Source organism: Coregonus clupeaformis, chromosome 1 (genome assembly GCF_020615455.1).
Source record: "Coregonus clupeaformis isolate EN_2021a chromosome 1, ASM2061545v1, whole genome shotgun sequence".
Lineage (NCBI taxonomy): Eukaryota > Metazoa > Chordata > Actinopteri > Salmoniformes > Salmonidae > Coregonus > Coregonus clupeaformis.
The window spans coordinates 33,471,785-33,486,024 of NC_059192.1; the positions used below are offsets into that span (position 1 = coordinate 33,471,785).

Here is a 14,240-nt window from a genome sequence, read left to right on the forward strand (position 1 = left end):
CGCCGAAGTCAAGGATAGGTAGGATAGTCAGTTTTACAAGGGCATGTTTGGCAGAATGAGTGAAGGAGGCTTTGTTGCGAAATAGGAAGCCGATTCTAGATCTAACTTTTGATTGGAGATGCTTAATGTGAGTCTGGAAGGAGAGTTTACAGTCTAACCAGACACCTAGGTATTTGTAGTTGTCCACATACTCTAGGTCAGACCTGCCGAGAGTACTGATTCTAGTCGGGTGGGCGGGTGCAAGCAGCGTTCGGTTGAAGAGCATGCATTTAATTTTACTAGTGTTTAAGAGCAGTTGGAGGCTACGGAAGGAGTGTTGTATGGTGTTGAAACTCGTTTGGAGGTTGTCCAATGAAGGGCCAGATGTATACAAAATGGTGTCGTCCGCACAGAGGTGGATCCGAGCGTCACCAGCAGCAAGAGCAACATCATTGATATACACAGAGAATAGAGTCGGCCCGAGAATTGAACCCTGTGGCACCCCCATAGAGACTGCCAGAGGTCCAGACAACAGGCCCTCCGATTTGACACAATGAACTCTATCTGAGAAGTAGTTGGTGAACCAGGCGAGGCAGTCATTAGAGAAACCAAGGCTATTTACTCTGCCAATAAGAATGCGGTGGTTGACAGAGTCGAAAGCCTTGGCCAGGTCGATGAAGACGGCTGCGCAGTACTGTCTATTATCGATCGCGGTTATAATATCGTTTAGGACCTTGAGCGTGGCTGAGGTGCACCCATGACCAGCTCGGAAACCGGATTGCATAGCGGAGAAGGTACGGTGGGATTCGAAATGGTCGGTGATCTGTTTGTTAACTTGGCTTTCAAATACTTTCGAAAGGCAGGGCAGGATGGATATAGGTCTGTAACCGTTTGGATCTAGAGTGTCACCCCCTTTGAAGAGGGGGATGACCGCGGCAGCTTTCCAATCTCTGGGGATCTCAGACGTTACGAAAGAGAGGTTGAACAGGCTAGTAATAGGGGTTGCGACAATTTCGGCGGAAAGAAAAGGGTCCAGATTGTCTAGCCCAGCTGATTTGTAGGGGTCCAGATTTTTCAGCTCTTTCAGAACATCAGCTGTCTGAATTTGTGTGAAGGAGAAGCGGGGGGGGGGTATGGGCAAGTTGCAGCGGAGGGTGCAGAGCTGGTGGCCGGGGTAGTGGTAGCCAGGTGGAAAGCATGGCCAGCCGTAGCAAAATGCTTGTTGAAATTCTCAATTATTGTAGATTTATCGGTGGTGACAGTGTTTCCTAGCCTCAGTGCAGTGGGCAGTTGAGAGGAGGTGCTCTTATTTTCCATGGACTTTACAGTGTCCCAAAACTTTTTGGAGTTAGTGCTACAGGATGCAAATTTCTGTTTGAAAAAGCTAGCCTTTGCTTTCCTAACTGATTGTGTATATTGGTTCCTGACTTCCCTGAAAAGTTGCATATCGCGGGGGCTGTTCGATGCTAATGCAGTATGCCACAGGATGTTTTTGTGCTGGTCAAGGGCAGTCAAGTCTGAGGAGAACCAGGGGCTATATCTGTTCTTAGTCCTGAATTTTTTGAATGCTTATTTAAGATTGAGATGAAAGCACTTTTAAAGAACAACCAGGCATCCTCTACTGACAGAATGAGGTCAATATCCATCCAGGATACCCGGGCCAGGTCAATTAGAAAGGCCTGCTCGCTAAAATGTTTTAGGGAGTGTTTGATAGTGATGATGGGTGGTCGTTACGGACACAGGCAATAAGGCAGTGATCGCTGAGATCCTGGTTGAAGACAGTGGAGGTGTATTTAGAGGGTAAATTTGTCAGGATGATATCTATGAGGGTGCCCATGTTTACAGATTTAGGATTGTACCTGGTAGGGTCGTTGATAATTTATGTGAGATTGAGGGCATCTAGTTTAGATTGTAGGTTGGCCCGGGTGTTAAGCATATCCCAGTTTAGGTCACCAAGCAGTACAAACTCTGAGGATAGATGGGGGGCAATCAGTTCACATATGGTGTCCAGGGCACAGCTCGGGGCTGAGGGGGGTCTGTAGCAAGCGGCAGCAGTGAGAGAGTTATTTCTGGAAAGGTTCATTTTTAGAAGTAGAAGCTCAAACTGTTTGGGCACAGACCTGGATAGTACGATAGAGCTCTGCAGGCTATCTCTACAGTAGATTGCAACCCCACCCCCTTTGGCAGTTCTATCGAGACGGAAAATGTTGTAGTTGGGGATGGACATTTCTGAATTTTTGGTGGCCTTCCTAAGCCAGGGTTCAGACACTGCTAGAACATCAGGGTTGAGTGTGCTAACGCAGTGAATAACTTAAACTTAGGGAGGAGGCTTCGGATGTTAACGTGCAAGAAACCAAGGCTTTTACGGTAACAGAAGTCAACAAATGATAACGCCTGGGGAGTAGGAGTGATACTGGGGGCTACAGGGCCTGGGTTAACCTCTACATCACCAGAGGAACAGAGGAGGAGTATAATAAGTATACGGCTAAAGGCTTTAAGTACTGGTCTTCTAGTGCGTTGGGTACAGAGACAAAATGGGCAGATATCCGGGTGTTGTAGAATAGATTCAGGGCATTATGTACAGACAAGGATGTGGAATGATATGAGTACAGTGGAGGTAAACCTAAGCGTTGGGTAACGATGAAAGAGATAGCATCACTGGAGGCACCGATTGAGTCGGTCTCCGCGTGTATGGGGGGTGGGACAAAGGAGCTATCTAAGGCAGGTTGAGCTGGGCTGGGGGATCTACAGTGAAATTGTAAAATAAGAAATAACCGAAGCAGCAATAAGCAAGGCATATTGACATGGGAGAGAGGCATAAAGCAATCACAGGTGTTATTCGAGAGAGCTAAGACAACAGCTGGTAATGGCGACAAAGTTTGGGCTGAGGCTAAACATAAACAGGATGCGGTACCGTATAAAGGAACAGTCCAGCAGGCATCAGCTGTATAGCTGAGTTATCATAGGGTCCGGTGAACAGCAATAGGAGAGTTCGGAGGTAGTTCGGGGTCTGCTACAGCACTGGCGAGCAAGAGGCCACGGCTTGCGTGTGCTAGCGGGCCGGGGCTAGCAGATGGATCTTCGTGGTCGACGTCGTAATGGGAAGCCTGTTGAAACCACATCAGACGATTTCGTCGGCAGACCAGTCGTGTTGGATCGGCGGGGCTCCGTGTCAACACTAGGAGGTCCCATCCGGTTGACAGAGAGGTAGATAGCCGGGAGATGGGCCTGGCTCGAGGCTAGCTCAAGGCTGATTTGCCATCAACAACATCCATTTGGTTGCAGCTAGCTAGTTGCGATGATCCGGTGTTAAAGGTCCAGTGATTCAGTGATTCCAGCAGAAAAAACGATATGTTCTGGGTCGATGTCACGGTTTTGGCCGAGGCTGCTCCTTCTCCTTGTTCGGGCAGGCTTCGGCGGTCGTCGTCTCCGGAGTACTAGCTGCCACCGTTCTATGTTTCGATGTTTGATTGGTTTTGTCTGTTTTGTTACACCTGTTCCTTGTTAGTGTTCATTATGCGTCCTATAAGTTCTCTTGAGTTTTGTCATGTGTTGTGTGTAATTGTTCGTTGTCACTGTGGGATGCTAGTTCGTTTTTTTCTCTCTGTTCGGTGTAGTAGAGAGCTCCGCACTTTTGTGCCTTTGTATGTACTTTACCGGTGTGCGTAAAGTTCGCTTGCCTGCCAGGTTGTATGTAGCCGTGTTTGGCTTGTTCTTTTTGTCTTCACTAAAGACGTCAGTATGAAGCCGCTGTGTGTCCTGCGCTTGATTCCACACCACTTCTACACTCAACTGTGACAGAATTACACACCATCACTATGGAATCAGCAGGAGCAGCCGCACCTACCGAGATTATTGAGGAGCGCCTTCGTGGACAGGAGGACAGGATCAACCAGATCGGGCACGCTCTGGATAGGGTGATGAACACCTTCCATCGATGGGAGGCCAGCGGGGTACCCACGCCCCCACCTACCACACCATCACCATCGGTCAGTCCACCTGTCCAACTTCCGGAACCCAGTGGGATTCGGCTCTCGCTCCCGAGGGCGTACGACGGCACCGCGGCCGGGTGTCAGGGTTTCCTGTTGCAAATCGAACTCTACCTCGCCACCGTACACCCGGTGCCCTCGGGACACGAGAGCGTTTCCGTCCTCATCTCCTGTCTCACCGGCAAGGCGTTGGAGTGGGCCAACGGCGAATGGAGGAGGATAGACGCCGCAACGATCACCTATGCGGAGTTCTCCCGCCGCTTCCGGGCAGTGTTCGACCATCCACCTGAGGGGAAGGCGGCGGGGGAGCGTCTATTCTACCTCCGGCAGGGGATGAGGAGCGCTCAAGAGTTTGCACTGGAGTTCCGGACTCTAGCGGCAGATGCAGGGTGGAATGAGCGGGCCCTCATAGACCACTTCCGCTGCAGCCTCAGGGAGGACGTCCGTAGAGAGTTGGCGTGCAGGGACACCACTCTTTCGTTTGACCAATTGGTTGACATGGCCATTCGGCTAGACACCCTGCTCGCCACCCGCGGACGTCCTGGGTGGGGGTCGCCCATTCCACCCTCCAGCACCTCCGAGCCGAGTCCTATGGAGCTCGGGGGTGCCGGCGCTAGAGAACGGAGGAGAAGGAGCCCGAGGGGGGCCGTCCCCTGCACCAACTGTGGCCGTGGAGGGCACACCGCGGCTAGGTGCTGGGGAGGGTCTCCTGGAGGACGAGACGGCAGGCCACACATTGGGGAGTCCTCCCAGGTGAGTAGGCGCCCCACTTACCCAGAGCTTTCTGTCGTGCACATAACCATACCTGTTTGTTTTCCACAGGTTGCACCCCGTTCCCAGCATAAGGCGCTAGTAGATTCAGGCGCAGCTGGGAATTTTGTAGATCGTAAATTTTGTGTAGAGTTAGGGATCCCTCTCCTACCGGTTAATAATCCCTTCCCTGTACATGCCCTAAATAGCCGTCCGTTAGGATCCGGGTTTATCAGGGAGGTCACAGTGCCACTTAGGATGGAGACGCAGGGGGGTCATGAGGAGACGATTCAGCTATACCTGATTGATTCTCCTGCGTATCCGGTAGTGCTGGGGCTTCCCTGGTTGATTACTCACGATCCTACCATTTCGTGGCGAGAGAAGGCTCTTAAGGGGTGGTCTGCCCAGTGTGTGGGGCTATGTCTGGGTGTTTCCGTAGGGGTGACCTCGGTGGAGAGTCCAAACCAAATGCCCGCAATGCATGTTCCCCCCGAGTATGAGGATTTAGCACTCGTGTTTAGCAAAGCGAGGGCGGCGCGATTGCCACCTCATAGACGGGGGGATTGTGCGATAGACCTCCAGGCAGGAGCTGCGCTCCCACGGAGCCATGTGTATCCTTTGTCACAAGAGGAGAAGAGGGCAATGGAGACATACATTGCTGAGTCTCTGAGACAGGGATACATACGGCCCTCCACTTCCCCTGCGTCCTCGAGCTTCTTTTTTGTGAAGAAAAAAGATGGAGGTTTGCGCCCGTGTATCGATTACCGCGGTCTCAATCAGATTACTGTGAAATATAGTTATCCACTCCCTCTGATTGCGACTATGACGGAGTCATTACACGGGGCACGGTTCTTCACAAAATTGGACCTCAAGAGCGCATACAACTTGGTGCGCATTAGAGAGGGCGATGAATGGAAGACAGCATTTCGTACTACCTCGGGTCATTACGAGTATCTCGTCATGCCATTCGGGTTAATGAATGCTCCATCAGTCTTCCAATCCTTTGTGGATGAGATCTTCCGGGACATGCAGGGGCAGGGAGTGGTCGTGTACATAGACGATATTCTAGTGTACAGTTCTACCCGAGCCGAGCATGTAGCCCTGGTGCGCCGAGTGTTGAGGAGGCTGTTGGAGCATGACCTGTATGTCAAGGCAGAGAAATGTCTGTTCTTCCAAGAGTCGGTCTCCTTTTTGGGTTATCAGTTGTCCGCGTCAGGGGTGAAGATGGAGGTTGACCGGGTGTCAGCCGTGCGTAATTGGCAAACCCCAACCACAGTGAAAGAGGTGCAGCAGTTCTTGGGCTTTGCGAATTACTACCGGAGGTTTATCCGGGGTTTTGGACAGGTGGCAGCTCCCATAACGTCCCTTCTGAAGGGGGGTCCGGTGCGCTTGCGGTGGTCAGCTGAGGCGAACAGGGCTTTTGGGAGACTGAAGGACCTGTTTACTTCAGCTCCGGTGCTGGCGCATCCGGATCCCGCTTTACCATTCCAAGTGGAGGTGGACGCGTCAGAAGCCGGTATCGGGGCCGTTCTCTCACAACGGTCCGGCACACCACCTAAACTCCGCCCCTGTGCTTTTTACTCGAAAAAGCTCAGTCCGGCGGATCGAAATTATGACGTAGGGGACAGGGAGCTGTTAGCCGTGGTACAGGCCCTAAAGGTGTGGAGGCATTGGCTTGAGGGGGCTCAACACCCTTTTTCTCATTTTGACTGACCACCGTAACCTGGAATACATTCGGGCAGCTAGGAGACTAAATCCTCGCCAGGCTCGGTGGACTATGTTTCTAGCCCGGTTCGTGTTTAAGATCACTTACATCCCTGGGTCCCAGAACGGGAAAGCAGACGCCCTGTCTCGGCGGTATGACACAGAGGAGAGGTCCGTTGAGCCCACTCCCATACTACCTAAGTCTTGTCTGGTGGCACCGGTGGTGTGGGAGGTCGATACGGAGATCGAGCGGGCGTTACGCACCGACCCTAGTCCTCCACAGTGTCCAGTGGGTCGGACGTACGTCCCGCTCGAGGTCCGGGATCGACTCATTTATTGGGCTCACACGTCACCCTCCTCTGGGCATCCAGGTATTGGCCGGACAGTGCACTGCCTTAGCACAAAGTACTGGTGGCCAACGTTAGCCAGGGATGTGAGGATTTATGTCTCCTCCTGCTCGGTGTGTGCCCAGTGTAAGGCGCCCAGACACTTGCCCAGGGGTAAGTTACAACCCCTGCCCGTTCCACAACGACCCTGGTCTCACCTCTCGGTGGATTTTGTTACAGACCTTCCCCCCTCACAGGGGAATACCACCATCCTGGTCGTTGTGAATCGGTTCTCGAAGGCCTGTCGTCTCCTTCCCATGCCGGGTCTTCCTACTGCCCTACAGACCGCTGAGGCTCTATTCACCCACGTCTTCCGGCATTACGGGGTACCCGAGGATATAGTGTCTGATCGAGGCCCCCAGTTTACCTCCAGTCTGGAGTCTGGAGAGCGTTTATGGAGCGTTTGGGGGTTTCGGTGAGCCTTACCTCGGGTTACCACCCGGAGAGTAATGGGCAGGTCGAACGTGTCAACCAGGATGTGGGTAGGTTTCTGAGGTCGTATTGCCAGGGCCGGCCGGAGGAGTGGGCGAGGTATGTTCCCTGGGCCGAGATGGCACAGAACTCTCTCCGCCACTCCTCCACTAAACTAACTCCTTTCCAGTGTGTGTTAGGGTACCAGCCGGCTCTGGCACCTTGGCATCAGAGCCAGATCGAGGCCCCTGCGGTGGATGAGTGGGTGCGGCGCTCGGAGGAGACGTGGAACGCTGCACACATCCATCTGCAGCGAGCCATCCGTCGACATAAGACGAGCGCCGATCTCCACCGCAGTGAGGGGCCAGTGTACGCACCTGGAGATCGAGACTGGCTCTCGACCAGAAACCTGCCCCTCCGCCTGCCCTGCCGGAAGCTGGGTCGGCGGTTTGTGGGGCCTTTTAAAGTCCTGAGGAGATTGAACGAGGTGTGTTACAGGTTATAACTGCCAATTGATTACAAGAATATTAACCCCTCGTTCCATGTGTCTCTCCTCAGGCCGGTGGTAGCTGGTCCACTCCAGGACTATGAGATAGAAGAGACTCCTCCGCCCCCGCTGGACATCGAGGGGGCTCCGGCGTACACTGTTCGGTCCATCCTAGATTCGAGACGCCGGATGGGGGGTCTCCAATATCTCGTGGAGTGGGAGGAGTACGGCCCGGAGGAGCGGTGCTGGGTGCCGAGGAGGGACATCCTAGACCCGTCTCTTCTGACCGAGTTCCATCGTGGTCATCCCACGCGCCCTGCTCCGCGTCTTCCTGGTCGTCCTCAAGGGGGGGGGGTACTGTCACGGTTTCGGCCGAGGCTGCTCCTTCTCCTTGTTCGGGCAGGCTTCGGCGGTCGTCGTCTCCGGAGTACTAGCTGCCACCGTTCTATGTTTCAATGTTTGATTGGTTTTGTCTGTTTTGTTACACCTGTTCCTTGTTAGTGTTCATTATGCGTCCTATAAGTTCTCTTGAGTTTTGTCATGTGTTGTGTGTAATTGTTCGTTGTCACTGTGGGATGCTAGTTCATTTTTTCTCTCTCTGTTCGGTGTAGTAGAGAGCTCCGCACTTTTGTGCCTTTGTATGTACTTTACCGGTGTGCGTAAAGTTCGCTTGCCTGCCAGGTTGTATGTAGCCGTGTTTGGCTTGTTCTTTTTGTCTTCACTAAAGACGTCAGTACGAAGCCTCTGTGTGTCCTGCGCTTGATTCCACACCACTTCTACACTCAACTGTGACAGTCGATAACACGCTGTGCAGACAGTGCAGACTGGCCGATAATAGTCCAGGCTAGAGCTGGATGGTAGGTAGTGCAGGCCACGGACAATGGTGAAAACCGCTAACGGTGGCTAATAGCAAGTAGCTAGTTAGCTGGCTACTCCCGTCTGGTAGACAGAGAGGTAGTTAGCCGGGATATGGGCCTGGCTCGAGGCTAGCTCAAGGCTAACTGGTGCTTGCTTCGGGGGCAGTGGTGATTAGCCAACAGCAACATCCATTCGGTTGCGGCTAGCTAGTTGCGATCCGGTGTTAATGTCCAGTGATTCAGTTATTCCGGCAGAAAATCTGATGTTCTGGGTGAAAACCGCTAACGGTGGCTAATAGCAAGTAGCTAGTTAGCTGGCTAGCTAGTTTCAACTGGAGATTCTAGATAAAAGGTAAGTCAATAATAGAATCCGTTCCACATTGAGTGAGGCGGGTTGCAGGAAAGTATATTTTGTAGAAGGATGAAAAGTGTGATAGGGAAATATGTATGAAAAATACAAAAAAATACAAAAAACAGGCTATTTACACGGACACACAACAAAGAACACGACCGCACTGCTACGCCATCTTGGATTAAAAAAAACATTTCAAAAAAATTAACTTTAAAAATAATATATATATATTTTTAAGAATAATGCTTCGTAACTTGTTATAAGCATGTATGAGACTTAATAAAAGACTAGTGTACAAACAAATACTGCATTATTACCCTCTGCAACTCCTGATTCTTCTCTTCAAGTTGTGCCTCCATCTGTCGTAGTCGCTCCTCAAAGTTCCCATGGCGTTCCTCTGCCTAAATAGAAAAGTGAGTGAAGATCTCTGTACATGAGATCAAATATAAACTCAGACTAACACATTGAAAGATAGATGGGTTGCCAATAGGAGGACTTCTCAGGTCATACAAATGGAGAGACGGACAGTTGGACAGACGGACAGACATACGGATAGACAGCCATACAGACAGACAGACGGACAGACAGGAAACACGGGAGACTGACAAACTGAAACAGAGACGGACGCATTCAGGTAGAATGTGGAAAGAGACAGACGGACAACCAAACAGTTTAACAGACAAGACAGTTCAGATCCACATTTGAAAACAGAATAAAGACAGTGAACTCAGACATCCTGTACACTACAGTACCTTGTTGAGGGCAGCCACTCTCTGGGCGAGCTGGGCCTCGATCTCGGGCAGTGTCTCGGCCCTCTGCAGGGTCTGCTGGAGCTTCTGCTTGGCGTCGTCCAGACGCTCCTGGAGCTGCCTGTTCTTCTCCTCACTCTGACAGCACACAGGAAGAGAGGAGGGAAGAGAGCGGATGAAGTCTAAGATATTTTGATACACTGTACTAAAATCCAGGTCTGAGTCCGAGGGCCGTTTTTCTGGACCCGGATTAAGCCTAGCCCTGGACTAACATATACTTTCAATGGAGATTCTCCACTGAGAATGATGTACCTGTCTAAGATAAATCTAAGTACAGGGAATTGGCCATAAGAATCGGGCCCTAAGTATTAAAAGACAATGTTGCTCTGGATATATCCTATCCATTTGTACAGGGTTATTGTACATCTATGTAAACCATGCTTGTAGTCGTTCATTAACCATTACCTGTCTGTGCAGTGACTCCTTGCTGGCAAGCTCATTCTCCAGCTTGTCTTTGATGTCATGTAGAGAGGTTGCTTCCCTCTGAGCACTGAGGTACCTGCAAACAACATGGATACATTGTTAGCAGGAAAAAAAGGGAGTATATTACCAACGTTGAACGTCGGTCAAGATGACCGGCAGCGAGCACTGTAAATGCAAAATGTATTTGGCACGATAGGTGCGTAAATGCTTTCCACCAACATAAAGGTGCCTAAATGATGTTTACGTGCATTTATGCTCCACAACATCCATGACCATTAGTTATGAATTTCCACTCTTCACAGTATGTAGACACAAGCCAACTCTTGCAGTGCGCTGTAACAATTGAAAATACCCAAGCGGTGCGATAAAGAGGAAAGGTGCGAGGTACAGGTGTTGTGACACCTTGGTGACACCTTTTCAGATAATGAGGAAAACACCTGGTAGTTAGTCACCATAGTACCGGGTGTTAAAAAGGGTGTTAAAAAGAGGGTTACCTGCGTTCTAATGTGGTGATCCTCTCCTCCATATCCTCCCTTTGGCACAGAGCCTGAATGATGCAGATAGTGAAGCATGTTTAATCATCAAAATAAACATATAAATTATACATTGCACATTGTAACATTACGAACAGTGTCAAATGGTAACCTAAACATCTAACAGAGAAATGTGCACATTCATATGAATTGACTTTGGATTGACTATTCATTATCACATTTGTTCAGTCATTTTATATGTGCACAGCTGCTCTTGTCTTTCTTGACACCTAGGGCTCTTCTTTCATTTTCTATACAAAAGGTACAACTATTGTATAAGGGCCCCAATATAGGCACTCATGTGCAACATAAGTAGCTAAATAGGCCTTTATTATGTATTATTAAGCATTTACTATTAAAGGAACAATCTGGGATTGGTACAGCCATTTTTTGACTTTGAAATGAATAGCCATTGATTCATGATGAATATGACTCATAAATGCCTCTTTTCCCCAAATTCATACTAGGCATTCCAAGGCTCTGTGCTTTGAGATATTTGAATTGGATGCACATAGTGGGATGGAACAGTAGCTGGAACAGAAAGGCCCGGGAGCTGATAGAATATAAGGCAGGGGTGGGCAAACTACTGCCCGCGGGTCGCATCTGGCCCACCAGACAATTATTATTATTTCGTTTTGGGGGGGGGGGAAATTGTATTTTGTGTTTAAAAAATGCTTGAGTCCACACTTGAACATCTAAAACTAGATAGAAAGTATGTAGAAATGATAATGGACCTATCTAATTTTGAAATAACTTCCCTTTTTCTGGCCCGCAAATAGATTTTGACGAAGAAATCGCTTCCCCCAAAAAAAAATGATGTGTGGCCCGCCGTTGAATTTCGCAATCCCGATGTGGCCCTTGAGCCAAAAAGTTTGCCCACCCCTGATCTAAGGCCTTGGCCAAGAACAGATTGGCCCGACAGACCTCCTTCACATCCCTCTGGAGCTTCTGATTGGCCTCCTCCGACTTCGTCACCTCCCTCCTGGCGGCTGCAAGCTGTTCCTCTATTTCCCCAACCTGACGTGACATGAGGAAGAGCGATAAGATGGTAAGGGACAATAAGGGACTATAACAGGACAGAGGGCCTTCATGAGTGAAGACGTAAAGCACTGGTTTGGACAGAGGCAGGTTTATGTTAAAGACCGTCATGTACAGTAATCGGGCTGTGTGGTTTTTGCAGAACAGATGCAATGTTATGACTGTCCACAAGAGGGAAGAGGGGAACTGGTTTAAACAATCTTCATACAACCCCCAACCTAATCTATTTTTCTCTCTTCTCTCTCTTCTCTCTCTTTCACTCTTGTTCTCTCTCTCTCGCTCCTCTCACTCACTCACTCTCTCTCTCTCTCTCTCTCTCTCTCTCTCTCTCTCTCTCTCTCTCTCTCTCTCTCTCTCTCTCTCTCTCTCCACACACACAATATCATTGGGAATGGTTTATAACGGTATAGGCTAAACTATGGTTAATAATAAATTAGGCAATGCATACATATACCATTACATGTAGGGCAGGCTACATACTCTCTCTCTCTCTCTCTCTCTCTCTCTCTCTCTCTCTCTCTCTCTCTCTCTCTCTAAACCCCACCTGTCGACACATAAGGGCCAGTCTTTCTTTCAGCTGGGAGAGCTCGGCTCTCTGCCGCTCTATCTCCGTTTCTCTCTGTCTGTCGATCTCACCATCGTCCAATCCAGAGGAGGGTCCATTGGGTAGGCGCTGTTGTCGCCGGGGATGATGGTATCGAGAAAGGAGAGCGATGGGTACAAGATGAATTAGACCCATCATCTGACTGTTGAATATCAAAGAGACAGACTAAAGAACAAACGCATCATAATGCCCATATGCTATAGTACTGTTGTTAAGTTTAGGACACAAACAAACACAATGGAAACAACGTGCAAAAATGCCCCCTTACATCTTTCCCGCCGTCCAACCCTTGTTGTCGTCTTTTAATTTGGTCTCTTAAAGAGATAACCTGCAAGAGAGGTAAATGGTGGAAAAAAAGAGTGAATGCATTTGTATCTTTCTTATTATCAAGAAATGGAGCTATAACATGCTCTAATAAAACATATGTATCCCGTATGGCTTTTACCTCTTGAGCGGATGCTTGTAGTTGATCCTCCAAAAGGGTCACTCTCTCAAGGGCCACACGGAGTCGCTCTCGAACCTTAGGGGCCAAAAATAACAGATGAATGAGAAATGCTGAGAAATGTGTCTGTATGGATCCTTTCATCAAAACAAAAAAGCGACTGTTGAGAGAAAGCTTATGAGTTGGGATGGAGACCCCAAAATGGCAGCCTGGTCGCGCACCTTCTCATCCAAAGCCTTGTGGTGCTCAAACAGGGACTTGAGGGCCTTGAGGACCTCCACTTCACTGGAGACCCCCGCCGGGGACTGGGCCTGCCTCTTCACCACTGTCATCCTCAGACTGCGCTCATGACGAGACACAAGACACTCCAGGTGCTCTAGTAACAACTAAGGGAGGGGAGAGGAAGAGTGGAAAATGTGGAAAGAGAAAGGAAGAGTGGAAGAGGGGGGGGGGGGAGAAAGACAAAGAAAGACAAAGAGAGAGACAGAAAGAGGCAGATAAAGACATTGAGGTAGAGGAAGAGAGAGAAAGAGAGCGAGGCAGAGGAGTAAGAGACACGGGGAAGGAGACAGAGGGAGAGGCAAAGTAAAAGGTGAGAAAGACAAGTAGAGTAGAAGGAAAAATAAAGAAAAAGGAGGGGAGAGAAGGTAAGTGAGACAGAGGAGGAGAGAGAAGGTAAGTGAGACAGAGGAGGAGAGGGAAGGTAAGAGAGGCAGAGGAGGAGAGGGAAGGTAAGAGAGGCAGAGGAGGAGAGAGAAGGTAAGAGAGGCAGAGGAGGAGAGAGAAGGTAAGAGAGGCAGAGGAGGAGAGGGAAGGTAAGAGAGGCAGAGGAGGAGAGAGAAGGTAAGAGAGGCAGAGGAGGAGAGAGAAGGTAAGAGAGGCAGAGGAGGAGAGAGAAGGTAAGAGAGGCAGAGGGGGAGAGAGAAGGTAAGAGAGGAAGAGGAGGAGAGAGAAGGTAAGAGAGGCAGAGGAGGAGAGAGAAGGTAAGAGAGGCAGAGGAGGAGATAGAAGGTAAGAGAGGCAGAGGAGGAGAGAGAAGGTAAGGCAGAGGAGGAGAGAGAAGGTAAGAGAGGCAGAGGAGGAGAGAGAAGGTAAGAGAGGCAGAGGAGGAGAGAGAAGGTAAGAGAGGCAGAGGAGGAGAGGGAAGGTAAGAGAGGCAGAGGAGGAGAGAGAAGGTAAGAGAGGCAGAGGAGGAGAGAGAAGGTAAGAGAGGCAGAGGGGGAGAGAGAAGGTAAGAGAGGAAGAGGAGGAGAGAGAAGGTAAGAGAGGCAGAGGAGGAGAGAGAAGGTAAGAGAGGCAGAGGAGGAGATAGAAGGTAAGAGAGGCAGAGGAGGAGAGAGAAGGTAAGGCAGAGGAGGAGAGAGAAAGTAAGAGAGGAAGAGGAGGAGAGAGAAGGTAAGAGAGGCAGAGGAGGAGAGAGAAGGTAAGAGAGGCAGAGGAGGAGATAGAAGGTAAGAGAGGCAGAGGAGGAGAGAG

At 49.9% G+C, this 14,240-nt stretch overlaps 1 protein-coding gene across 3 annotated transcripts in view; it reads right to left on the reverse strand.

The window, feature by feature from the left end:
- Positions 1-14,240, reverse strand: part of LOC121567002 (liprin-alpha-3) — a 60,391-nt gene that overhangs the window by 32,368 nt on the left and 13,783 nt on the right. For all 3 annotated transcript variants that reach the window (XM_041876946.2, XM_041876952.2, XM_041876957.2), the window contains 9 exons: positions 12,986-13,150; positions 12,768-12,842; positions 12,591-12,650; positions 12,263-12,391; positions 11,605-11,697; positions 10,642-10,694; positions 10,130-10,223; positions 9,668-9,802; positions 9,233-9,316 (listed from right to left, as the gene is read on the reverse strand). In XM_041876946.2, the coding sequence (XP_041732880.2) occupies positions 9,233-9,316; positions 9,668-9,802; positions 10,130-10,223; positions 10,642-10,694; positions 11,605-11,697; positions 12,263-12,391; positions 12,591-12,650; positions 12,768-12,842; positions 12,986-13,150 (888 nt within the window). The remainder of the gene's footprint in view (positions 1-9,232; positions 9,317-9,667; positions 9,803-10,129; positions 10,224-10,641; positions 10,695-11,604; positions 11,698-12,262; positions 12,392-12,590; positions 12,651-12,767; positions 12,843-12,985; positions 13,151-14,240) is intronic.